The 23029-nt window shown below is 49.9% G+C and overlaps 8 protein-coding genes across 8 annotated transcripts; 4 read left to right on the top strand and 4 right to left on the bottom strand.

Moving 5' to 3' along the window:
* Nucleotides 1–131: 131 nt before the first annotated feature.
* On the top strand, nucleotides 132–1519 carry BDV38DRAFT_288892 (uncharacterized protein; the record flags this gene model as incomplete). Its single annotated transcript, XM_032061127.1, has 5 exons — nucleotides 132–320; nucleotides 377–481; nucleotides 544–771; nucleotides 823–965; nucleotides 1012–1519. 5 exons carry the CDS (start codon nucleotides 132–134, stop codon nucleotides 1517–1519), a joined length of 1173 nt encoding a protein of 390 aa, XP_031907287.1.
* Nucleotides 1520–2566: 1047 nt separating this feature from the next.
* Nucleotides 2567–5224, bottom strand: BDV38DRAFT_29568 (phosphatidylinositol-3-phosphate-binding protein BEM1). Its single transcript, XM_032062752.1, has 4 exons — nucleotides 4941–5224; nucleotides 4665–4769; nucleotides 3560–4342; nucleotides 2567–3487 (listed from the first exon to the last, which is right to left on the bottom strand). The coding sequence occupies exons 1-4, from the start codon at nucleotides 4944–4946 to the stop codon at nucleotides 2576–2578; spliced, it is 1806 nt and encodes a 601-aa protein (XP_031907286.1). The 5' UTR covers nucleotides 4947–5224; the 3' UTR covers nucleotides 2567–2575.
* Nucleotides 5225–8785: 3561 nt separating this feature from the next.
* On the top strand, nucleotides 8786–9712 carry BDV38DRAFT_29746 (uncharacterized protein). Its single transcript, XM_032063123.1, has 3 exons — nucleotides 8786–8991; nucleotides 9068–9282; nucleotides 9367–9712. Exons 1-3 carry the CDS (start codon nucleotides 8948–8950, stop codon nucleotides 9564–9566), a joined length of 459 nt encoding a protein of 152 aa, XP_031907285.1. The 5' UTR covers nucleotides 8786–8947; the 3' UTR covers nucleotides 9567–9712.
* Nucleotides 9658–11309, bottom strand: BDV38DRAFT_276131 (SAC3/GANP domain protein; the record flags this gene model as incomplete). The annotated part of the gene is made up of 3 exons (XM_032058156.1): nucleotides 9658–9874; nucleotides 9934–11182; nucleotides 11237–11309. The coding sequence occupies 3 exons, from the start codon at nucleotides 11307–11309 to the stop codon at nucleotides 9658–9660; spliced, it is 1539 nt and encodes a 512-aa protein (XP_031907284.1).
* Nucleotides 11310–11786: 477 nt separating this feature from the next.
* On the top strand, nucleotides 11787–13674 carry BDV38DRAFT_288889 (ESCRT-II subunit protein VPS36; the record flags this gene model as incomplete). The annotated part of the gene is made up of 3 exons (XM_032061126.1): nucleotides 11787–11887; nucleotides 11948–12083; nucleotides 12148–13674. 3 exons carry the CDS (start codon nucleotides 11787–11789, stop codon nucleotides 13672–13674), a joined length of 1764 nt encoding a protein of 587 aa, XP_031907283.1.
* A 436-nt stretch (nucleotides 13675–14110) lies between these two features.
* BDV38DRAFT_288888 (amidase signature domain-containing protein) lies at nucleotides 14111–16166 on the top strand (the record flags this gene model as incomplete). Its single annotated transcript, XM_032061125.1, has 7 exons — nucleotides 14111–14383; nucleotides 14443–14541; nucleotides 14594–14667; nucleotides 14712–14811; nucleotides 14870–15291; nucleotides 15370–15493; nucleotides 15615–16166. 7 exons carry the CDS (start codon nucleotides 14111–14113, stop codon nucleotides 16164–16166), a joined length of 1644 nt encoding a protein of 547 aa, XP_031907282.1.
* Nucleotides 16167–16421: 255 nt separating this feature from the next.
* On the bottom strand, nucleotides 16422–19720 carry chsB (chitin synthase class II). The gene is made up of 3 exons (XM_032062673.1): nucleotides 17599–19720; nucleotides 17379–17545; nucleotides 16422–17327 (listed from the first exon to the last, which is right to left on the bottom strand). The coding sequence occupies exons 1-3, from the start codon at nucleotides 19567–19569 to the stop codon at nucleotides 16427–16429; spliced, it is 3039 nt and encodes a 1012-aa protein (XP_031907281.1). The 5' UTR covers nucleotides 19570–19720; the 3' UTR covers nucleotides 16422–16426.
* A 1586-nt stretch (nucleotides 19721–21306) lies between these two features.
* On the bottom strand, nucleotides 21307–22450 carry BDV38DRAFT_276127 (DUF1774 domain-containing protein; the record flags this gene model as incomplete). The annotated part of the gene is made up of 4 exons (XM_032058155.1): nucleotides 21307–21527; nucleotides 21588–22027; nucleotides 22158–22371; nucleotides 22441–22450. The coding sequence occupies 4 exons, from the start codon at nucleotides 22448–22450 to the stop codon at nucleotides 21307–21309; spliced, it is 885 nt and encodes a 294-aa protein (XP_031907280.1).
* Nucleotides 22451–23029: the final 579 nt, after the last annotated feature.

Raw genomic sequence — 23029 nt, 5'->3', positions numbered from 1 at the left:
GTTGGATGATATCCCCTGGCGCAGAAGAGGTGGTCTTCTGAGATATAGATAATGCTTTCGCCTGGCTCTCCGGGTGTTCATTGCAAGATTGATCCCTTTGATTGATTCGACTCGGGGAATGTGCGTTCCTGATGTCGTCCAGCAACCCTGATGGAGACTCCTACATCCAGGTGACACCAGATGATCATAGCGCCTTCATCATTATTGCGGCTCTCATTGGCCTAAGCTGGTCAATTCTCATCATTGGCATCAGGGTGTATCTCCGCCTGAAGCTGAATCCTCCCTTTGGCTTAGACGACATAGCCGCGGTATTCGGGACGGTAAACATCATACACGCTGCAATTTAGCCATCGCCAGCTGACGAAATGATACTCAGATCATCGGGACCGTGCAAACAGCCGTGATTCTCCAAGCAGTGCGAAATGGGATCGGCAAGAAAGAAGCTTTGCTAACTGATGATCAAGTCGAATCTGGACTAAAGGTAAGCAAGCCAAGTATCTGTGGGCCAAAGTACTTTGACGACTGACTTTGACATTGTCCTAGGGTATCTACATCGCCTGGCTTCTGTATCCCGTCGTCGTCTGTTCGTCCAAGGTCTCAATCTCCCTCCTCATAGCGCGTCTCACCAGAACAAAACTCCACTTGAAAGCGAGTCATCTTCTGACCGGATTCATCCTGCTCTGGGGCGTCATCTCGCTGTTCCTGATTGCGTTCCAATGCAAACTCCCCATGCCGTGGAATGTCGGGGCAGTGGATCATTGTGGCAGCATGGTATGAGAGTCGTCTTTACCGAACAAGGGTCATATCTAACGATGCTATCAGTTTGCCCAATGGACGGCAGTTGAGGCGGGAAACATCTTCATTGAGCTTCTCCTTCCGTGCATTGTCATTCTCATGGTGTGGGATCTACGCGTGGCCTCAGCCACCAAAATAACCGTGGTCATGGCCTTTTCCCTCCAGTTGCTGTACGTATCCACAGTCCATACCCCGACGCCACTAACCATCATCCAGGGCAACGATTCCCATCATTGTGCGTCTCGTATTCCTCCAGCAGAGCACGACAGGAGACAACGCCGCCGACCCGACGTTCACAATCACCGACACCGTCCTGGTTACAGAAGTGGCAATGCACTTTTCCCTTATGTCGGCTACATTTCCATGTCTTCGCAAGTTCCTCCAGGTATTTGACTTGAACATGGGTGCCACAACACACATGGACTGTGAGCCGGGCGGCACGTACTACAGTCGGTCTCGCTCGGCAGGGAGCTATGCGCTTCAATCGATGGAGCGAGGTTCCCGGGTAGGAAAGGAGGAGTTCCCCGGTGCCAAATCTCGGTTTAACCCCAGAGGGCAATGTCAGACTGTCACAACTGTCTCAGGGGGACTGAGTGATGGGGTGGATAAACAGAAGACACAGCGGAATAGTCCCGTTGACGATGCTGAGATGAGAAGTATCGACAGTGATGGAAGTCAGCATGCGATTATTAGGCGGACGCAGTGGGAGGTGAAGGTGGAGTGAGTGGATTCTGCGGATATCGTTGTTTGGTTATCCAGCCTTGTGTATGAGACCGACTGGAGTAATCTCACAGTTTAACACTAGGATAATTATAATTGAAGTGGTATGGCCAATAGCATAGAGAAGTATGTAATTCTCTGCAATTATATATTTTCAGTATATAAAGATGATTAATGGCTGAGAAGAGTCTCACTGATATCTGGTCCTTTGCTACAATAAGACCTCCTGGTCCAAAAAGGAGCACCACTATATGTATAGAGGTGTATCAATGGCAAGATGCATATCAGCAAAGACAAGTCTGGTCAAGTTGATCGAGTGTAGAATGCAAAACAAACGCCTCGCTTCACTACACACCTTGCTTGGGAGCAGATATATCCCTGCGGAGCGGAAAACAAGACTTATGGAGCGTCCTCAGACATCCTGTCTTACGTTTACCTGCTTCGCTGGTCATATCTTGTCAGACTTGCTTACGGCATGTGTTGGTGACTGACAACTGGGGTGGGATTGAGAAGGAAAGGAGCCCATAGATATCTCAGAGCGTGTAACTACCCTGGCCACAAAGAAAGCTACACGGAGCAAGTTGGAGCTTCCTGGAAGGTTACCTTCACCTGGATGTCCATCGGATCAATGAGTCTACCTCGGCACAAACAATCGAATCAATGAGTAAAACAGTAGGTCATGAAGCCTACCATACAATATGTATATGCAACACACGTTATGTACATGGGATCGACTGTGCATCAAAAGGGTATGAGAAAATCACAATCAACCATGGCCCAAAAAAAAAGAAAAAAAGCCAATGCAAGACAACAAACACGATAAAGAGATACATAATGGCATAAACATGTCGGACATCACATTCTTATCATCCATCAGCCTTCGGGAAATCGACCGATGGCTCATAAGAGAAAGGAACCATAACACCATTGCACCGTGTCCACCAGGACCCTGGGGAGGTCGAAAAGAAGAAAACAGGCATGTCAATGCAGATAATCAACAAATCTATCGCAAAATGCCCATGGGAATCAAGTTTCTATGGTAAATCCGGAGAGGCGCTTCTCAGACGAGTTCAACGAATAGCGTCAGTTTGGAGTTGCGTTGGATGGCCGTGTCGAGATCGGTGTCGCTGACCAGATCGACGTAGGCGCCCGACGGTTCGTCCTTGTATTGCACCGCGATTTCATTATTAATCTTCAGGCGATCCATGAGCTTCTCCCGCAGCTGCTGAAAGCTGATGTCGTTGGGGACCCGAATCGCGATAAGGTCGCCCTGGAAGGAAACCTTCACTTTCAATGCGCCACTGCTCGAACTGGAGACCTGGGTCAGAGAGCTGGCCTGTCGGTTCATCGGCGGAGGCATGCTGTTGCTGTGCGATATCGACGCCTGGGCCCGCTGGTGCGAGTTACGGTCGTGCGAGGGGTTAATCTGGGCTTGCGAGGACTGGCGGGAGGCGCTGCGAGGGACCTCATGCGCGGAGTGGTGCGACCCACCGGAGAACCGCGCATCCTCTCCAAACGCGCTGGGGTCGATCTCGAAGTCTCCTGCGCGAGGAGCAAGCAATTCCCGGACCAACTGACACCGGGAGATGTGGGGAGGCATGCTCAGCAGCTTCCGAATATACTCGTCTAAGTTCTGGCGGCGGCCATTGGAGATCGCATCGGTAACGTGGGTGACCGGCCCGGGCATGTACGGCAAGGTCCGTGGCTTGCCTCGGTTCCCGGCTTCTTCTTCAAACTGCGTCAAGAGGGCGATCTGAAAGTCATAAAAGTCATGGTAGTAACGGGAGAGTTCCCAACAGCGACCGTCCTCCATCTTCGCCTCAATGATATACCAGTATTTATCGTTGTCGAAGCAGTAGCGAGGAATGGACGCGGCGACCGGGGCCACCAGGGGCTGGTGGTAACTTTGCATCGACTGGTGAGACATATGTTGTGCGAGAGAACCCTTGCTGGGATTGCGATGGTGGTAGCCCTAACAGGACGGGTTAGCACGGCGATCCCCCGGTATCCCGAACGGGATGGCAGGGGAAGCGTTGCAACTCACATAAGAATTACCGTTCTGGCTCAAATGGGCGGTGCTCTGATGGCTCATGGACATCTTCTCCATGCCGGAGGTCACCGAGTTCACATTATTCGCCGCCGCCGCGGCGGAGTCGATCTTACCCAGCGTGATGCTGCTATTCTTGTAATCGGCGGTCATCTTCTTCCATTCCTCCACCTTGGGTACTCCGGCACGACGTACGGCGTCCAGGGGATCTGTCACCGCTTGACCCGACTGCATGTCCCTCAGCTCAATGAACGAGACCGGGATGAGACCCGGGCCACCCAGGCGACCGATGGGTTTGGCGACAAACCATTCCGGGTTGGACTGGGCGATGACGATGATAGCCTCGCCGGCTTTGGCATCTAATTCATCGGGTCGCTCAGCCTGGAAGTCATACTGGACGACACCGTAGACCATGGGGCTCGAGCCCTTGCCCAAAGTTGACATTCTGGGGAAGGCGAGGGGAGGGTTATGATTCGGCGAACCGTTGATGAAGTCGGGACCAGGGAAGGCAGCTGGAACTCGATCAGAGAAACCGGAGTCGTGGGATTCCTTCTTCTTATGAAGGTCCAGCGAGCCGGCGCTATTTCTTTCGTTCTTGCCAATGACCTCAAAGAACGACACAGGCACCAACCCCCTAGCGGTAGGGATGAGGGGATTGCACGCTTCGTACCAATCTAAGTCGTCCTCCCTGCTGATAACGTGAAAAAAGTCTCCCTTGCTGAAGGCCAATTCCTGTGTATTACCAGGATCTGGTTGGTAGTCGTAAAGAGCTTTGATGACCTGCGCGCCACCCAGGGGGGAGGGTGGTTGATCAATTAGTCGTCTTTTCTTTTCTTTTCTTTTCTTTTTTTGTTTTTGTTTTTTTGCCAAGGAGGGGGACGATCCGACTAGTAAAGCCGAGGGAAGGAAGAAGAGGAGAGAGAGAATGGGGTGGACCAAAAAAAAATAAAATATAAAATATAAAAATATAAAAATATAAAAAAATATAAAAGAGAGAGAGAGAGAGAAAAGAAAGGCAGGACCGAACAGGGGAAGCAAAATGAATGGCAAGAAATGTAACGAGGAAAGTAAAAAGTAAGATTAGAACATGCGAGATACACACCTTTTTCGGGGGCAGGATTGCGATCGCTGACTTTGGCGTAATGGAAAGATGATGGTGGTGGTGGGGTTTGGGGTCCTTTTCCCCTTTGAGGGAGCGTCGGAGGGCCTAATGGAACAAATTAATTAATCAATTGATCGGAGATTCCAACGACCGACCAAAAAATTGGGGATGTACGGAGTATGGTCCCAAGCGATAATCGAGATAAACGAGGGGCGGGAAGAGAAGAAGCGCGAGAACTTGAAACAAGAAGGGGGGGAGAAATGCGATCCATCATACCTTCATGGCTGCTGCCAAAACGGACCAACTAGTAAATCCGATGTAGGAGAGACAGAGAGAGCGAGAAAGATGTTCACCCAACGGTAACAACTTGAACTCAAAAATTCCCAGTCCAGATAAAATAGAAAAGAGAATACAATCAGAGTAAGAATAAAAAAGAATAAAAAAAAATACAATCGTTGTCAAGTAGTGTAGGTTTGAGGACTGCCGCAGAGACGAAGATATACAACAACGGATCTGCCTGCTATAAAACCCAATCTGCGCCACCAACAAGGAATGACGAAAGGCGATGGCGACCGACGGTCGAATACAAAGAAAAGGAATGTGTGGAGGAAAGTCGGCGAGAGAGAACCCGAATGAATGAATGGAGAGGGTCAAAAGAATAATGATATGAAGAGGGAGACTTCGGAGATCGAGAGGGGAAGGAGAATAATAATAGTAAAAAAGAAAGAACGAAGAGATGGAGAGAGTATCAGTGAGCAAAGTGAGAGGGTGAGAGGGTGAGGGAGAGGCGCATGTACTGTATGTACATACGTATGTAAGTATGTAAGAGTATGTATGGATGTCAATCGTATGGTCTCTTTTTCCGTTCTATTTGGAGAACTTCGCTCGCTCGACACTGTCTTTCTCTCGCTCTTCCTCTTTTCGCCCGTTTGTCAGATCTTACAACCACCGCTGGGTGAACCAATCTGAATGGACGTTCTGGATTGCGACGACTCCAAAAAAGCAGCGAGGGGCCCGCTTTGTGTCGCCCGCCCCTGATATTACGGAGTAGGAGTAATCTCGATGGGGCGAGTAACAATGAAGAATGGAACTGAGAGTCCACGCGTGACAGCTGGGTTTGTCCTCGAAAGCCCCAGACTGGAACCACTTTTTTTCTTCTTTTTGATTGTTATTCTTGGAATCCTATTCCTGCGTTTCTTTGCATAACCCAAGGGAAAGGCACCTGGTGGCTGTAATTCGATTCCAGGCAGATGGGGGGGATGGTGAGGGAAAATGGGATCGTGGGGTTCTTGTTCTTGTTCTTGTTCTGTTCTGTATGCTGTTTCCAAATTTCGTGGGTTCGTAATGACGGGAATTTTCAATCCTCCGGCTGGGTTGATAATCTGGATCCCTATTCTGCAAGATGTATGTACGGGGATGTATAGATCGCAAAGCAGGAAAGGGAGAAGCAGGAAGGTAGCTCTAGGAAACTCCCAAATAAGAGTCAAGCTAAAATCAAAATCGAGGAATAAAAAAAAGAAAAAAGAAAAAAGAAAAGGTAAAGAAGAAGGATGGAAAAAGCGAACAAAAAGGCTGTACGTCGAGTGTCGACTACAACAGTTAACACATTTGCAACATCCCAAGCACGTTGGATTGATTGGTGGTACGGTACCAGAGAACAGTAAGTAGTAAGTTAGTCGCTGTATGGATCTACTGCGTCGGGTACAGTCAGTGTGGTTGGGTGGAGACGTGGGATCCGTTTGAAAAAACTTCCTGTATCGTATGGATGAACAACTTTTTTTTTTCTTTTCCTTCCAGAAGGAAATCCATGAACTTTAAAAACTGGAAATCTTGGTTTCTTCAAATAAAAAAATTCTTAGAGAAATTGAAGAGGCAAGAAATCGAAGACAAAATCCGATGGGAAATCCAAAGAGCAAACATCCGAACCAGAAAAAAGAAAAGGAAAAAAGAAAAAGTACATACTGAATCATACCTCAAAAATCCAACTGAGACCGTTGCATGCCTAAAATTACCCTCGATTTTAGTGTTTTTCCTTGACCAGGCGGAAGAGTCTCCCCGTGGCTCCTGTTGCGTCAACTAAACTCACTAGTTTGATGTCGATACTCCCGATGCTGCCTTAGTCTGCTTCCCTCCAGCCCTGCTAGTTTCACTCGTCCTCGTGCACTCTTTTAATTATTTTGTTTATTTCTTTCTTTTTTCAAATCAAAAAATAAAATATAATATATAAAAATAAAATAAAAAAAAAAGGAGAGAGAGTGAAAGCAAAAAAGAAAAGAAAAGGAAAGGGAAAAAAAGATCAAGTCCAACCGGCAATCCCTGGTATCAACGCGGGTGGGCAGCAGTCCTTGTCCCCAACATCTTACCTTGTTGGTTGACCGTCCAGGAAGTTTACCCTTTTCCTGTGAAATGTTGGAACGAACGAACATACTAGAAAAGAAGGATCCGTACCAGAGTTGAAATCTCTGGACGCTAAGAGCAAAAGGCATTTGCGTACCGCGTGTTCAGATGGGGATCCCCATGTGGAATTGCCACACCCTCGGCAGCTTATTGGAGATGAACCAGACCTCAGTCAGCGGGGGTCAAGTTCCAAGTTGTGGTCCGTGTGTCCAAGTCTTGACTGCCATGGGTGACTTCTCCGAGTCTGTGCTTTCCCTCGATTTCATTCATGGTATGTACTCTGTACACACGTCAATGATCGAGATAGTCAATATAACTAATCCCGTTAGATGTCTGACAAAGAACGATGCTCGCAAAAGTCAAGCCTGATCAATAGATTATATGATCGACATGTATCAGTCTTCTGTGCCGACACTAGAGATTCTGATCTCTTTCTTTTCAGCATCATAGTCGCCAATTAAGCTCACTTAGCCTCAGATTCTCCAACTCACCGTCCCTACCCATCATCCTCTCTTTGGTTCCAAACCCTTTCGTTCCACTCTAAAACATCCTCCTGCATATTTTTAACTTTCAGACGATGTAAGAGGATAGCCTAAATTGGTGAGAAAGTGAAAATCAAGAAGATAAAGGGAAAACTAAGGTCCGGGATTGACGTCCGACATGAATCCGTACCATCTTCTCCATGCAGCGTACAGCTGAAGATGCATACCGACTGGATCCCATCTCGATCTATCTTAGTCAGGACCCCTTGTCCAATCCCGTAGCCCAAAATAGTCCAACTGATGCAGGCCCAACCGGGTCGACTCCAAACAGTTTTCGTAGGTCGCATGCATAGCTCCCTCCCAGCTCAAGCTTCGTCGATGCTTCCGATGCAAGCCTTGAGTCATTCCGGCGATCAGTGCCCTTGCAGGGTGACTGCATACCAACCAGTTGGGTTGTTGGCTATGAAGGCTTTTCCCCATCGATCGTGGACACAAGAGCTGAGGACACAGCCCAGCCCAGTGGCCGTGGATCAGGATCTACATTTTACAAAGCTACTCGCGATACACTACCTATTTAATGATGTCAAGGCCTGATAGACTTTGTACTAGCGTGTCAAAACTTGACCGACTCTGCCAATCTCGAGAGAGTTTGCTGGTTTATCTTGGGACATCCAAGCTGAAAGGCAGGTGTTGGTCTCCTTCGACTGACCGCCAGGTACGAATCACTGACAAAGTACCATACAGGAGAAAATGTCTGAACAGGCCCCACTGGCTCCTTGACTAGTACGCCGAAGAAGGAGGTACCTGAATACTGGGCAGAGGTACAAACTTGATAGGTCCAATTTGGACGTCAGTTAACTCATCGCCTCGTGCGGCTGTCAGACCCATCCATCTCGACTGTTTTTTCGCTTGGCATGACTCATGGGAGATCAAGCAAGTCGGGGAAAATGAAATCGATGTATCATGTAAATGAAATCGGATCGGAAGCTCAGCCCTACCTTCAACCAGCACATACCTTAAAATTTCAACTAGATCAAGAGAAGAATAGGCTCGACACTAGGAGCAGGAGCTTTCGGTAGATGTCATTCCCCGTAAACCCGTGGGATTTTCAATCCAGGAAGCACATACTCGGAGATCACTGAGAACAAAGCGACTGATGGAAACGATAATCCACCGACATCGAATTGATTCTAGAACAAAATCAGACAATGCGTACATGCATCGACAAGGATTTGGCGGCTTACAGCCGACAGATCCAGGTACGAACGTGCTGACAGTGGACGAATGTTGACTTGTCTTTCTTTCTCCAGAAGACGTCCTGGTAATTTCTGTTGACGGACTTTGCCCGACCATGTGGGCCGGACACGTTCGAGAACCTCGTTGCGGGTCTCGGGTGTACTTCCAATGTTTGAGCACATCGTTGGTGAGAAACAGCGTGCAAAGACTAGGCATGTATAATTCAGAGACAAAAGATAACATTATCCGGTGTCTGTCTCAGAAGGGAAAATAACATCTTTCGTCCAGACCACTCCTCCTCCTCCTCCTGGGACGGACAGATCTGAGCCTCCGGCAAGGTCAATTCGCGGCGTCTGCCGATATTCTCGGGGACCCGACGGGGCAAAATGTTTGGCGGCCCACTCCCTCATCCAGTGGGGCCGCCTCCACGGTCATCGATGAAAAGAGGCATTTATTCGATCTTATCATCTACCGCAGTACTATCGTTGCTTATGATCGGAAAGGTATACACGCGAATCACCTAGCTATTAATTCTGATTGCTAAGGACTAATCAAATCCAATGCCAAATATCACCCGTTCCCTCCAGCTCCTGCCCAAAGAAAAACATTGCCTAGTCGAATTCAGCAACACTACCAACGCTTTTGCGGTCGAAATGGGTATAGATCTCCTGAAGCTGTAAAATATAGACGCAGGGGCGCTCCAAAAAGAAGAGTCGAACAATTGAGAGATAGAAAGAAAAAGAAGGGGGGAAAGAAAAGAAACCCAGAACCGGGGAAAAGAAAATGAGAACCACCAAGAGCAGATATGAAAAGAAGTGGATATGGGGTGATTGACATGCCGTCTCCCAATTGTATGTCCTATGGGCCATTCAAGGGTTTCATATCTGACCCTTGATGTCGACAATCCGATGAGCATCAGCCTTGGCGGTCTCGAAAAGCTGTGCGGCTTTCGCTCCGGTAAGCAGCCTCACCGCTCCATCTTTTTCCTGGAGCAAGTCCTCCGACGTATGGTCCAGGATGAAGTGTGCGCTCTGCTCGTCAGACTCGAAACCAAGTTCTTCAGTAATGAAACGGATGTTTACATCAGGCTTATAACTGTGATCAAGTAAGTGGTCAGCGTGCATACGGGAGGATCTCGACAGGCTATCACGTACGCTTTACAAATGGCTGTCAGCGCAGACAGTCGCTCTCGGTCCACGAACATGTCCATCAGGTAAGCTCCCATATTCGGGGTGTCCAGGTAGAGTTGAAAGAAACGGTGGTAATTCCCAAGGGCAAGAGCTGAGCGGACGTCTAAGGCATGTTTGACAGCAGGATCTCTCTTGTCTGCTGCTGTTAGATCGGCCAGGGCATCGTTCATGGCCGTCCAATTGCGGGTGTGGATAAAATACAGAATACGATACGCCTTGAACTCCGTAGGGTGGCCTCCAAGTTGTTGTGCGTACAGCGCGCGCAGCTGAGTCTGACACTGATTATACTCACCAAGATCTCCTTTCTCCAGCGCAATGCGCGCGTGAATCTCGTAGACGCTGACAGTAAACTCATTCCTAATGTGCTGCACAGTCAAATCTTGCCGCAGCGACTTGAACTGATCGCATATATAGTTATAGTTGTTGTCTCTCTTCCACTTTTTCTTCAGCAGATCCAGTGTCTTGACCAGGACTGGCAGGGGGCGGACAGTATCCGGGTTTGGCGCGGACGTCAGACGGAAATAGTTTTTCTCCAGATCCTGGCACCGTCCGACAACAGGGCCCTGGTTTGCACTAGGAGAGGGGGAGTCATCGCGCGACGATGGCGAGGAACCATATCGAGCCCTTGGTTCCTCGAAGCGTTTTTTCCGCAGTTCCAGATTAGCTTTGGACTTACTTGTGTTCTTATGATCTATCCGTTGGCGTTTGTCTGTGGGGGAATAAGTGATTCGGTCTTCAAATGCATTGTGATTGTTAGTTTGTCTCCATGGTGGGCAGCTGTTCGCGTCCCCGTTGTACTCAACCGACTTCCGTTTCCTCGACGAGGCGTCGGAGGAGCTCTCATACTTCTGGGTAGTCACAGCGCTCCAAGCCGGCACATTTGGGCTGGCTAGGATCCGGTTGCGCTCGTTCTGGACCATGACCTGGGGCAATGGCAGGCTTGCCCAATCAATCTTATCCAGCTTGTTATTCTCTGCGGCCTCAGTAATGACGGCCTTTAACTTCGATTCCATTTCCTCTCTGCTAACTGAGGACATCTGATGTTCCGGAGCAAAACTTCGTTGTACATACAAGCGAACTGGGGCTGGCCATTCTACTCGTTTGCGAGCGGCTTCGGTATCCGACGGCTGCGACGCTGGGGCTGGGGTGGGATTCGCCACGGCTGTATGGGCAAGGCTACGGCGTGCTTGAACTGGGATGTACGCTGGGGTCGCTATCATTCGGTTAACCAACCTTGGTCACATTGACCGGTGAGAGGGAAGCATACCATGTGTGGGATATGTTTGAGCCGTTGCGGTGGCTGACGCAGACACACGCCATGGTGGAATGCCCGAACTCATTATTGAGAAAGAAGTCTAAGCAAACAGGCAGTAAAGAAGTGAGGAAAAGTTGATAGTTTGACTGTGTATAAAACTACGGGATTCTGATGTAGAACACTCCTACACAAGGGAAAGCTGGAGAAAGTGACAGAAGAGAGGAGGAAGAAAAAAGGAAACGAAAGGTAATAAAAAAAAAGAAGAAGAAGAAGAAGAAGACAAAGTGTTTGCGTAGAGGTAGAGGCTGAGAAGGGAGCAAAGTACAGGGCGCCAGATGAAGATGTCGAGATGTAATATGAGGGACGAACGTTCCTTTTTCGCTTACGTTTCGTGGCGGAGATGCTGGGCGCGGATGGTCTTGACCGCCTTCCGTATCCGGCATCTGACATCAATATCTACTGTACGATCTCCTCCACCGACAAGATAAGACATTCAAAAGTCATTCGTTCACCTCTTTACAAGTTTTTTAAGTCATATGAGAGATGCTGGTCAATCTACTAAATGCTCTTCAAGCCTTTGGATCTCAGTACAGCACTTCGTCCCTCGCTGTTACCCGATGAGACTCTACTCTTCGTTCAGGATTCGGTGGGGTTGTACGAGGGGTGAGTGACCGTGGGTTCCACCGGCCCTATAGCTGTACTGATTGATATCTGTGCGAGTAGCAAATACAAGATCCCACATTATCAGGACGGCCATGCATACCTCACATCTCACCGTGTTTGTTATGTTGCGGTGGAGGAGCCACGCAAACACTCCGTCGCTATCGACTTGAAAGATATTGATAGAGCTGAATATCAAGTATGAAATATCTTACTCTTGAATTTCTAGTCCGGTCTAGTGCTTATCCATACCCAAATCTTAGGCAGGCTTCCTCAAATCTTCCCCCAAGATTACACTGCACCCCAAACCACCCAAGAACAGCTCCGGTTCGAAAAGCAACAGTCTATCAAGGTCGCAATCTCCTCGGGTACAGAACTCCGCACCATTAGTGAAACCATCAGCATCAACATTGGTGAATGCCACATGGATCTGTCCGATCTGCACGTTCTCCAATCCCATACCTTCAAACTTCGACCCGTCCACAGCGACGGCGACAAACATACCACCTTGTCTGGCTTGCGGTATCAAGCCCCCGTTCACAACGGTGTTAAAGGCGGCCATCGCTGCTGCGGCATCTTCCCACGAGGGGATTGCCATAAATTCAGCTCCTCAAGGCAGTGGTCAGGATACAGCACAGTCCCTGGTATCATGTCCAAGGTGCACCTTTGTGAATCATCCGTCTCTCCACGAGTGTGAAATATGCGGTGCTTCATTGTCGGGTTTGTTAGAGATTCCCAATAGTAATCAGCATCGCGCTGAATCGCCAGCACCACTTATTCAACTACAGGGCAGTATTAAGAATACTGAGATCTCGGACAACATCAAATTATCCTTCCGCGGAGGTGGCGAGAAGACTTTCTACGAGCGACTGAAAGGTGCATTGGTCCAGAGAAAGTGGCTGCTCTACAATGCCCCACCCGTCCCACACCAGCCATCACCGAATTCAGCGTTACCTACGAATGGATTGGTGTCTACCCCAGCTCGGTCCCCCGCTCCCGGGATTGCAGGCCTAGAACAGCGGGGACTGGAAGCTCGCCGCAACAATGAGGTTGTGATTGGCAACGCATTCGAAGACCTCGAAGCACTTATGGCATCGGCGAAGCAAATCGTCACGCTTGCGGAAACGCTGGCCAGAGAGTCAGGCATGGGTGATGAGACTTCAAGCGAAACCAGTGCGCTTCTCTCAGAATCGGCAGCTGCCCTGGGCATGGTTACGACGAAGGATATGCTGAGCTCGGGTTCGGAGAACCTCTACCTCTCGGAGCTATCTCGTAACCTCGCTGAATACCTCACCGATGATACCAAAGGCATCCTACAGAAGGAAGGTGGGATTATAAGTCTTATTGATCTTTGGGCCCTCTTCAATCGGTCCCGAAACGGGGTGGAGCTGGTGAGCCCTGCTGATTTCCAAAGGGCAGCCGAGTTGTGGGAATCGTTACGACTACCAGTCCGCCTGCGCCGGTTCAAGAGCGGCTTGCTCGTTGTTCAGCGGTACGATTGGAGCGACGAGAAAACCATCCAACAGCTGCAAGACTGGCTTTTAGAGCTCCAACAGATTCCGCCAGCTGAGCCTACACCGTGGGATTGGCGCCAGTTCGGGCGTGCGATTACCGCACAGGAGACAGCACAGCGGTTCAAATGGAGCGTGGGAGTTGCGGCAGAAGAGCTTGAAATGGCAGAGGATCGCGGCATCCTGTGTCGAGAGGAAGGCATCGAAGGCCTGAGGTTCTGGGGCAACCACATTACATCTCACGATCTTGACTCGAGTATCATGAATCTTGTTATTTAGCATGCGTATATAGAATTGGACCAGCACACGCGACGGATAGAATTCGTTTTAGTCATGAAATTGAAACCAAGGATGGAAGGGGCGGAACCAATTCCGCCAGCGACATGGAAGGACAATTTATTTCCGAATGTGCCCTCGACTCGGTCCAAGATCTGATCTCGAGTCGATGCCAGAGATAAGACCGAAGCTTCTCCACCATCTGCTAAACTCTTATCGCCTGCGGGGGTCCCTTCTCTTCCTATACCAACCTCCTCCCCTTCTCATTGGACCATAATTCCGTCTCGGAGTATGAACAAGTTGCACATACATCTGGAATGAGGAGAAAGAGAGGAGGAAGGAGTAACTATAAAGGGACATTCCTCCCTCGAATTCCATCTTCTTTCACCTCCACCATCACCATCTCCACACCAAGTAATCCATCCAACAACTTGAAACCATGTCCACCTGGCAAACGGAAGCCCTCAAAGCCAAAATCATCCTACAAAACTCCATTCCAACACAATGGCTTCTCCCCGAAGACAAACTACCCCCGTCGGACCAGAAGAATGTCGCTGATTTCCCCAGATCCAGCGGACTGTTCACTGATAGAGAACTGTCCATCACGGATATGTCCGCCACGGCGCTGGTTGCCGGTATGGGGGCTGGACTACTAAGTGCCGAGGAGGTAGTGGTTGCGTTCCTGAAGAGGGCTGTTCTGGGACACCAATTGGTATACATTCTCCTACACATTGTCTGCTGAGCTTCTATAGGATGTGCTGATGAGGACAGCTGAACTTCGCGACGGAGTTCATGGCAGACAAAGCCATTGCCAGGGCCAAAGAGCTGGACGCGTACTACCAGCGTACGGGGAAGTTAGTTGGACCCTTGGTGTGTCTCCTCATTTCAGATACTATAATAGACTGAGGGTTAATATCCACAGCACGGGGTCCCAATCAGCGTAAAAGAGCATATCGGCATCAAGAACCTGACCTGTAATGGCGGCTACGTAGCATGGTAAGTTCACTACACATCGCAAAGAAACCCACTAACAAGCACAGGGTAAACGACATCGCGCCAGAGGATGCCCTCATCCTACAATGTCTTCACAAAGCAGGCGCCATTTTTCACGTCCGGACGAATCAACCCCAATCTCTCATGGTATGTACCCGCCGCTTGCTCAGAAACTCAGTTCCCATACCATATCTAACTAACATAGCACCTCTGCTGCAGCAACAACCTCACCGGCACCACGACAAACCCTTACAACCGCACCCTCACTCCGGGCGGCTCATCCGGTGGGGAAGGCGCATCAATGGGCTTCAAATGCGCCCCGCTAGGCATAGGCACGGATATCGGGGGTTCGATTCGAGCTCCCGCGGCCTTCTGCAATGCATACGGATTCAGGCCGACAATGCGACGGAACCCCTGCTCAGGGATTAAGGCTCCCGAGCCCGGCCAGGAGGCCATCCTGGGTGTTGTGGGGCCTTTGGCGGCGCAGAGTCTGGATGATCTGGAGCTGTTCCAGAGAGCGGTTCTTGATGCGGAGCCGTGGGATATCGAGACCTCTCTGGTTCCTCTTCCGTGGAAGAGGGTGAAGGAGGACAGAGAGTTTACTGTGGGAATCATGTGGGATGACGGGTACACATCTTTCCCTTCTTCATTCTATCTTCAGATGTTTCAGCACATAGAGATAACACCCTACTAACGAGCGAGCAGAACGGTCCGTCCGCACCCTCCCATCATTCGAGCACTCAAGGCCGCCAAATCCAAGCTCCAGGCAGCCGGCATCAAAGTCGTAGACTGGGAGCCATATAAACACGCCCACGGCTGGGATATAATCGTATGTCACCTTGTTACTTTCTCCTTATCTCCACCAATACTCCTCCATCTACACTTCCCAAACATCAAAAAAAAAAAAAGGCCAAAAACGCAAACTAAAACAGATTAAAAAAAAAACGCAGTCAAAACTCTACTTCCCGGACACAGCAACCTCCCAAAAAACATTAATATCACAAACCAACGAACCAATCCTCCCACTAACAAAATGGGCCTTTTCCTACGCACACCCGACACCATTATCCATCGCCGAAGCATGGGCATTGAATGTCGCCCGCGATGAATACAGAGATGAATACCATGCGCGGATGAAAGCGATGGGGGTGGATTTCATTCTATGTCCGGCCTATGTGGGCGTTGCGCCTGCTTTGTATGAGGCGCAGTATTGGAACTATACGGCTGTGTGGAATGTTCTTGATCTGCCGGCGGTGGTGTTTCCTTCTGGGATGGTGGTTGAGGATGGGGATGTAGAGGGGAAGAAGAAGGATGGCTGGATGGCGAGGAATGAGGTGGAGGAGAGGGAATGGAGGAAGTGGTGGGTTGATCCTGGTCGGTTTGTAGGGGCTCCTGTGGGCTTGCAGGTTGTCGGGAAACATTTCAAGGATGAGGAGACTATCGCGGCGGCGAAGGTGGTTGAGGAGGTGGTTCGGGGGCTGGAGGGAAGGGCTAAGTTGTGAGTATCACAACTACTAAGAGCTTGATTGACCGGTGACCTGGTCTGGGTCATGCATACTAGTGAGATGTGGCTATGAATTTGAATTATAAAGGCCAGTAACATACGGATTCATAATTAGGAACAAGATCGTTGAAGAGGTGCATTTACATCATTATACCATGGATCCCATCATCAATCAGTACATACAAACCGTAACCGTAGGCATGAACAATATTTTCATCAAAAAAAAAAAGAAAGGCAGAAAAGCATAGAAAACATAAATCATTTCCGCCAAAACATTACCTTCCCCACCTGCTGTTTCATCCCCCATTTGGCCTCGGTGAACTTATCCCTAAACGTGCCGCCGCCGCCATACCGCACTGCGCTGCCGTTGACCGCACTGGAAGTCGCACTGCCAGTGCCATGAGCGAGGTTGCCCGCATCGAACTTGGCTTTCCCTTTCACAATCTTCCGCACCACCAGCAGAATAGCGTACGTCGTCGAGCCGATCACACGAATCAACGCCAATCCGGTCACGGACCACAAGATGATGGCGAGATAGATGTTAGTGCCGCCCGAGTTTACTCCGTAGACCTCAGACACCGCCATGGCGAGAATCACGTTGGCAACCATCCAGATCGAGACCATGTAGGTACGGACCGCCCGGTAGTAGTCCTCCTGCAGCTGACTTTCCGAGACTGGGGGCTCGGGCACCTCCTCTCGATCACGAAGATTGCGCAGTGCTGCGTCGTAGCCACTGTCGATATCGAGCTGCTCCGATGGCATTTCGACTTCGACAATAGACCCGTTGATGATGCGCGCCGCACCCAGGTCGGTGTTGATCACATTATCTCCCTTGGTACCCCATGTGACATCGTGTGTATTACAAAACGCATAGACTTGCAGCGTGCAGATGTAGCTGGGCAAGAGGGCGAAGTACTGCGCCGACGACGTGAACATGTGCCACGGGTCCAGGTAGAGGAATGAGGAGAAGAAGTAGAGACCGACACTCGAAAGAAGTGACACCACGATGTTAATGAAGAGCCCGTCGCTTACGGGGAGATCAGAATCCCCTCCGGTTTTCGCGATCAGCTCCAGGATAACCAGGTAGAGCGTACAGAAAATAGTATAGACCATGATGATGCTATACACGATCATTCCCGAGAGATACAACTTCTTGGCTCTGCGAATAGTTAGCGAAGAACGGTCGTGCCATACGGATAGGATCACTCACCCCTGCGGACGGTTCCCCATGGAGATAATGAACTGCAAACACATGACCAATACGCAGGCATATCGCAGGATGATGAAGATCCATTTGCCCATGCTATGGCCGAAGGGATCGATCTTCGGGTCCGATAGTGATCCGGCGATGAAGAAGAACGCCAGGTAGAAGTTGGCCTGGCACATGTCAGTATTAACCCCCAATCACACTTGAATCATAGACAACTCACTAATCCAAAATACGTGAAAAGGAGCTGGACAAATTGGTAGACGGCTTCGATCTGGAGGAGGATCTTTCGCGGCAGGGAATGGTCGGTCTTCCACAGCTGCTTTCCGTTGACGATGGAGTACACAGCGGCGAAGAAAGCACCGTTCAACCATCGTCTTCGTTGCGAGATGAACTCCGGAACACTGTCGGGAACGTCGGTTTCTCCCACCGCACTCTTGACGAATCGCAGGACCCATCTTTCTTCTCGCTTGGCCACCAGCTCCCAGCAGAGGATACGATCTTCGGCGAGATACATGTTTGCCGTAAACACATCCGCATCCTGTCCATGTAGCGTCTCTCCCTTAAAGTACTGATTCAACGGCCCGTTGCCCTCGGCATCGTTCTGCAGCGCAAAAAAGCGATAGGCACTCAGGGCACCAGGCAGCACGGTAATGTATCCAAACACGGACTCCAGAGGCTTGTCCAAAATGTTCGACATCTTGTATTCGAAGTTTTGACTTGCGACCAATGGGTTCAGAAGACCCAGCATGCCCTTGCCTTTGCCTGCTTTGATCTCACCGGCGGCTCCGGCCACGTTTGAATCCTCATCGAACGCTTTCCACAAGTGGTAAATGGCAGTAGGCGAAGGCTTAGTGCCAACGTCTAGAAGGATACAGATATTCGGTTGGAGGGCACGACCGAAAGCGTTGAAGAACCAACGATGCGAGTTGAGCTTCTTTTTGTTATGTTCTTTCAGACAGAAGATAACCTGACACGGCATGATGCCCTTCTCGGCTCCCTTGAACTTCAGGTCGGAGTCGAGAGATACCTGGGTGGTGTACTCGTAGACGTGTGCATTGACTTGCTTCTGGTTGACGACGTTCTTGGCGATGCCTTCCTGGTATACACCAAGAGCCGCCAGCGCGTTAAGGGTCCTCGGATGGACCTTTTTACGGCCGTCTGCAATAATACAAACCACGATCTTCTTCCAACTGTCTCTTCCCCAATTTCGCGAATTCGAGCGGGAGCAAAGATGACTGATGTTTCGCATAACGCCGTGCATGGTCCGAGTAAAACAAATCTCGTCCTCGTTGTACATGGTCACACAGATAAACAGTTCCGTTTCACGCATGGTTGTACCGATCTGCTGTCGCAGTTTGTATCCTCGCTGCGTAAAGTCGTCGGGATCGCAGGTCACGGCGGTATACCGCATATGGGTGAATTCTCGGTCGTCTCGACGCGGCAAAAAGCTGTGGAGAATGGTCGGAATCTTGCACTCCAGGATCAGTTCACCGTTAACCAGCTGGACTTCTTTCTTGGTCATCTGGGCCTCGCGAACGCCTCGACGGCTCTGCTTCTCTGGGGCAGGTCCGTAATGCAGGTTCGGGTCCACCATTCCTGTCGCTTCGTCGTCCTCATCCAGATCAAACTTATTCATCGTTTCTTTTTCGTCCGTGATCACGGTCGATTCGCTCATGAAGGAATGCACACTGCTATGTTGGCCATGCCGGTGAATCGTCCTTCCGCCGCCACCGAACACATCGTCGTCCGGATCGCCAATGTCGATGCTCGTATCCTGCTCACCCATCGTAGATCGTGGAGCCGTGAACAACGGAGCTGGTGGCAACGGTCGTCGTGGACTGCCTCCATATCTCGAGCTCGGCGTACCCGGACGTGGACTACCATTGAGGTCGGCTCGTTCATACTGCGAGCTCAAAACAGACGGGGGTCTTGGGACCCTAGCCCACTCGCCCACGTGGTTAGGAGACCAAGGTCGGGTTGGGGAACCAGGGCGCGATGAGTACTCGGGCACATCTACTACCGACGTTGCGGGCGGCGGGATGTTCGGAGCGTTCCGCATGCTGGAAGCTGGTCGTGAAGGTGCATCCTCCGTTGCATACTGATAGTACCGGTTCGAAAATTGCCTCGGGTGGTGGTCCATCCTATTACGAGGGATACGAGCGTTAAATCTCTTTCTTCTCTGTCGCGCCATTCTGGAAGACGCAGGTGAAATAATCCTCGGGAGATAGTCTGAGACTCGTGTATAGAGCTCATAGACCTTTCTCAGGTACGAAAGACAACAGAGGGGCAATCGTGCCTATATCATCAGCTGTGCGGGAACAAGGTATCTCAGTGGCTTTCCTTGATTCCCCCAGCGGACGACTTGCAATGATTGCACCCAGAGTCATCATTGGCTCGATACAAAACAAGGGGGAGGGACCTGGGCAACCGAGCCGTTGGGCCAGATTCCAATGAAGCCATTGGTATGCGGGTAGGACATGACAGGTGCATTACTTACGGAGAATCTTCGTCCTCTTCATACGCCTCGCCGTAGTGGTAGGCCGAGGTATTCCCCACACTTTCCCTGAAGCCATCATCTGCCGTTGTGGTGCTCGTGGGCAGTAGTCGCATGGTCGGCGCAGCATGACGAGGGGATTCGTGCTCGGAGAGATACGAACCTCCATAGCCGTATGCTGGAGGCTCTTCCTCGTGGTTCGGCGCCGGCGGATACATGTGCGACGAGTTGGGATTCATGATTGCAGACGCTGCGGGATCAGTTTCTCATGATCAATGGATAGCTAGCGGACGTGCGGGGCCTGTGAACGTGTCTGTTGTGCAGAGATAGCACCCCGATCACAGGGCAAGGTCAATTGGAGTCTGCAGCGATAACCTAGAATACACGTAGTAACAAGTCGTCAGTTCCGTGGGTCTGCAATGGACTTTACTCCAAATGGGGGTTCAAGAATGTAACTCACAACAGGAGACTTTCTGGATCTTGTTCCAGGGTAGGTAAACAAACCCGGAATGTTTCAAAAGTCGCCACGACAAGACTTCTAAAATCACTATGAGATAGTGTCTATATGCGAAGCTCTCTCGAGGATCTTAAATGGTGGTCCAATCGGCTGGGTGCTGGCTTGTTCATAAACAAACCACGATCGCGGTGCAGACGTCAATATCACACGCGTCGAAGGAGAGAGAAATTTAGTCGATTAAATCCAGGCCCCGTACCTGACGACCTCCCATGGATACCAGCCTATTAGTCTGATCGCAATGAATGGAGCAACGTGGAGACGCTGCCGTCGCCCAGGCAACGCGCGCTTGTAGGAGCCAAATCGTCAGCCGTCCTTGCAGTGGAGGTTGCAAAATATCGTCAGTGCCCTTCCCTCACTCCGAGACATTTGAAGAGCAACGAGATTAATCCAAGTCAGTGTGTCTCCATTCAGTTGGTCCCTATTTGAGTGGCACTGGTCCAGATGTTCGATCACATCAGGCTGACGAAGTTGTACTCCAAGACCAAAACAATCACGGGTGGAGCACCTGATTAGATTGACATTGGATTTATGCTTTAGCGGCGGCAGTGACCACAACTAAATTAAATACTAGATAGATAGATTTAAATAAATAGAGGGACAGTTCGAGAGATAAAAAAACAGCCTCATGCCAAATCCACAAAAGCCAATCCAGCCTTCACCGTCAATTATTACAGTATTAATGATTTGGGAGCCGATCAATTTCCGGCGCAAGACACAACAACAGAGTACATGAAATTCAAGTGGAACAAAAGAGTGGGGGGGGGGTGGTTCAAGACTCCGTGCATCGTCCAATTCCAATTGCATCCACCTGGTTGAAGACGAACAGAACAAAATTAAACAGACCAATTTGGGGTACAGATTTAGGGGACGCCTGACGGCACCGTCGTGGAAACAAGGGCTTGGTGGGTGACCCACCCTCAAGCCGCCGCCGCCGCTCCTCCTGACTGCTCGTTGAGCAGCGGTTCGCGCTCCCGATCAGCAGTTTCTGGGTGGGTGAGTCTGCGAAACAGAACGTCGCGGCCGGTATATTTAGTGCCCGTGATATAGAGCGACTCCGCCAGGAAGACCGCGAAGATTACAAAGGCAAAAATCCACTGCAGGGCGATGGTTTTGACGGCAATTTGCTTCAGGGCCAATCCTGCACCTGGGGTTAGCCGTTCATCTATATACCAATCCTACGGGACGATGTATTACTCACCAAGAAACAAGAAACTCAAGCAGTAACCTAAGAGATCATCCCGTCCCACTGTAATATGGGTGGTCCCGATAAGGAAGATCACCCAGATGAAGATATTGGCGACGATCCTCGCCGGCAGCGAGTTGCTATGCACGGCGACAGCACCGTTCCAGAACAGCGCCATCAACGTCCAGGCAAAGGGCCCCGCAATTGCGGACAAATGGACCAGCGGGGGCAATGCACGGTGTCTCCAGTAAGCCGTATGCTGGTTGACCAAGTGGGCCATCAGGATAATCTCCGAACCCCAGAAGTGGCCCCGAGTCCAGAGGAGGATCCAGGCGAAGATGAACAGGTTGTTCAGAATAAAATGCGCACCCACGTTGGCGGTCGCCGTCACGATCGAGGCATCTTTATGGAAAAGATGGTAAACATAACTGAGTTGGGAGATGAGGAGAAGGATCCTATGGCGAGTGATATCCGTCAGTTTATGTCTTTTTATATTTCCGTGGAGGTTGGAACATATAACTAACTATTCCAACCCGGAGGAAATAGAACAGGAAAAAAAGAAAAACCAAAGCGATCAAAACGTACCAGTAAATCCCAGTAACCGTTGTGCTCTGACTGAAAGGCGTGATATGGTGATTGGCCTGGTTGAAGATGCCATGACCGTGTTTGACACCGGCGGGGGCATGGATGGTATAGTAGATCCCGACCACCACCACCAGTAACCACGACAAAGGCACCAGCAAACGGTAAGACCCCAGGGAATAGGATCCATGCGACTCTTGTCGGGAAAATGGATTGTCTTGATCAGTGGGATATGGTTAGCAGGCCGGAGGGGATTGGCGGATGCCTTGTCCGGAACACGACTTACAAGAAGCCATCACCGTCGTACTGCTACTTACGGAGAGGTCTGGATACTCCTGGTAATGTCGGATAGTATTAGTATTAGTAGTAGTAGTAGTAGGAGTATGTACGACGTGCGGGGATAGGGAGAGATGAGAAAGGAGGTCTCAGAAGAATGTCACGGGGGCGAGGGATGCGAAATATAAAAAAAAATCATCATAGGTCATTGATAGTTACTAGTACAAAGTAGTTGTAGTAAGAATAATTAGTCGTACCCCCGCATTTCATCAGATCTTCTGACGTTCACCCTCACCAAATGTCACCACTTTGACTACCTTAGTTCCTCACTTCTAGGGTTTAGGGTCAACCTTCTCACACGCACGTGAACCGTTCTGGTATAGTTACTGTTCAGGTTCTTGCTCTTTCTCTCTTTCTGTTTTTCTTGTTTTTTTATTTCTCAGTTCTTTTGCATCTTCCATCTCAGTCATGATCGTCTTGTATTTTTACACGTTGTTTGACTAGCATGGGTCATGACGTCATGGGCCTGGTCATGAAGAGATCATGCCATCATCAACAAAGATCCAAAAGGAAAAAGGAAAAAAAAAAAAAAAAAAAAA

Source organism: Aspergillus pseudotamarii (genome assembly GCF_009193445.1).
Source record: "Aspergillus pseudotamarii strain CBS 117625 unplaced genomic scaffold BDV38scaffold_120, whole genome shotgun sequence".
Taxonomy (NCBI): domain Eukaryota; kingdom Fungi; phylum Ascomycota; class Eurotiomycetes; order Eurotiales; family Aspergillaceae; genus Aspergillus; species Aspergillus pseudotamarii.
This window is presented reverse-complemented; position numbering and strand designations above follow the sequence as displayed.

What these genes read in the sequence shown, in the direction of transcription:
- BDV38DRAFT_29568 (XM_032062752.1), bottom strand. An exon ending in CAATCCTGCCCCCGAAAAAG is followed by an intron (nt 4,343 to 4,664) that starts GTGTGTATCTCG and finishes GGTGGCGCGCAG; the next exon opens with GTCATCAAAGCTCTTTACGA. An exon ending in GCCAGAACGGTAATTCTTAT is followed by an intron (nt 3,488 to 3,559) that starts GTGAGTTGCAAC and finishes CCGTCCTGTTAG; the next exon opens with GGCTACCACCATCGCAATCC.
- chsB (XM_032062673.1), bottom strand. Translation starts at nt 19,569, where the DNA reads ATGGCGCGACAGAGAAGAAAGAGATTTAACGCTCGTATCCCTCGTAAT. An exon ending in TTTTCACGTATTTTGGATTA is followed by an intron (nt 17,546 to 17,598) that starts GTGAGTTGTCTA and finishes GACATGTGCCAG; the next exon opens with GCCAACTTCTACCTGGCGTT. An exon ending in ATGGGGAACCGTCCGCAGGG is followed by an intron (nt 17,328 to 17,378) that starts GTGAGTGATCCT and finishes AACTATTCGCAG; the next exon opens with AGCCAAGAAGTTGTATCTCT.
- BDV38DRAFT_29746 (XM_032063123.1), top strand. Translation starts at nt 8,948, where the DNA reads ATGTTTGAGCACATCGTTGGTGAGAAACAGCGTGCAAAGACTAG. An exon ending in AAACAGCGTGCAAAGACTAG is followed by an intron (nt 8,992 to 9,067) that starts GCATGTATAATT and finishes TCTTTCGTCCAG; the next exon opens with ACCACTCCTCCTCCTCCTCC. An exon ending in CGTTGCTTATGATCGGAAAG is followed by an intron (nt 9,283 to 9,366) that starts GTATACACGCGA and finishes CGTTCCCTCCAG; the next exon opens with CTCCTGCCCAAAGAAAAACA.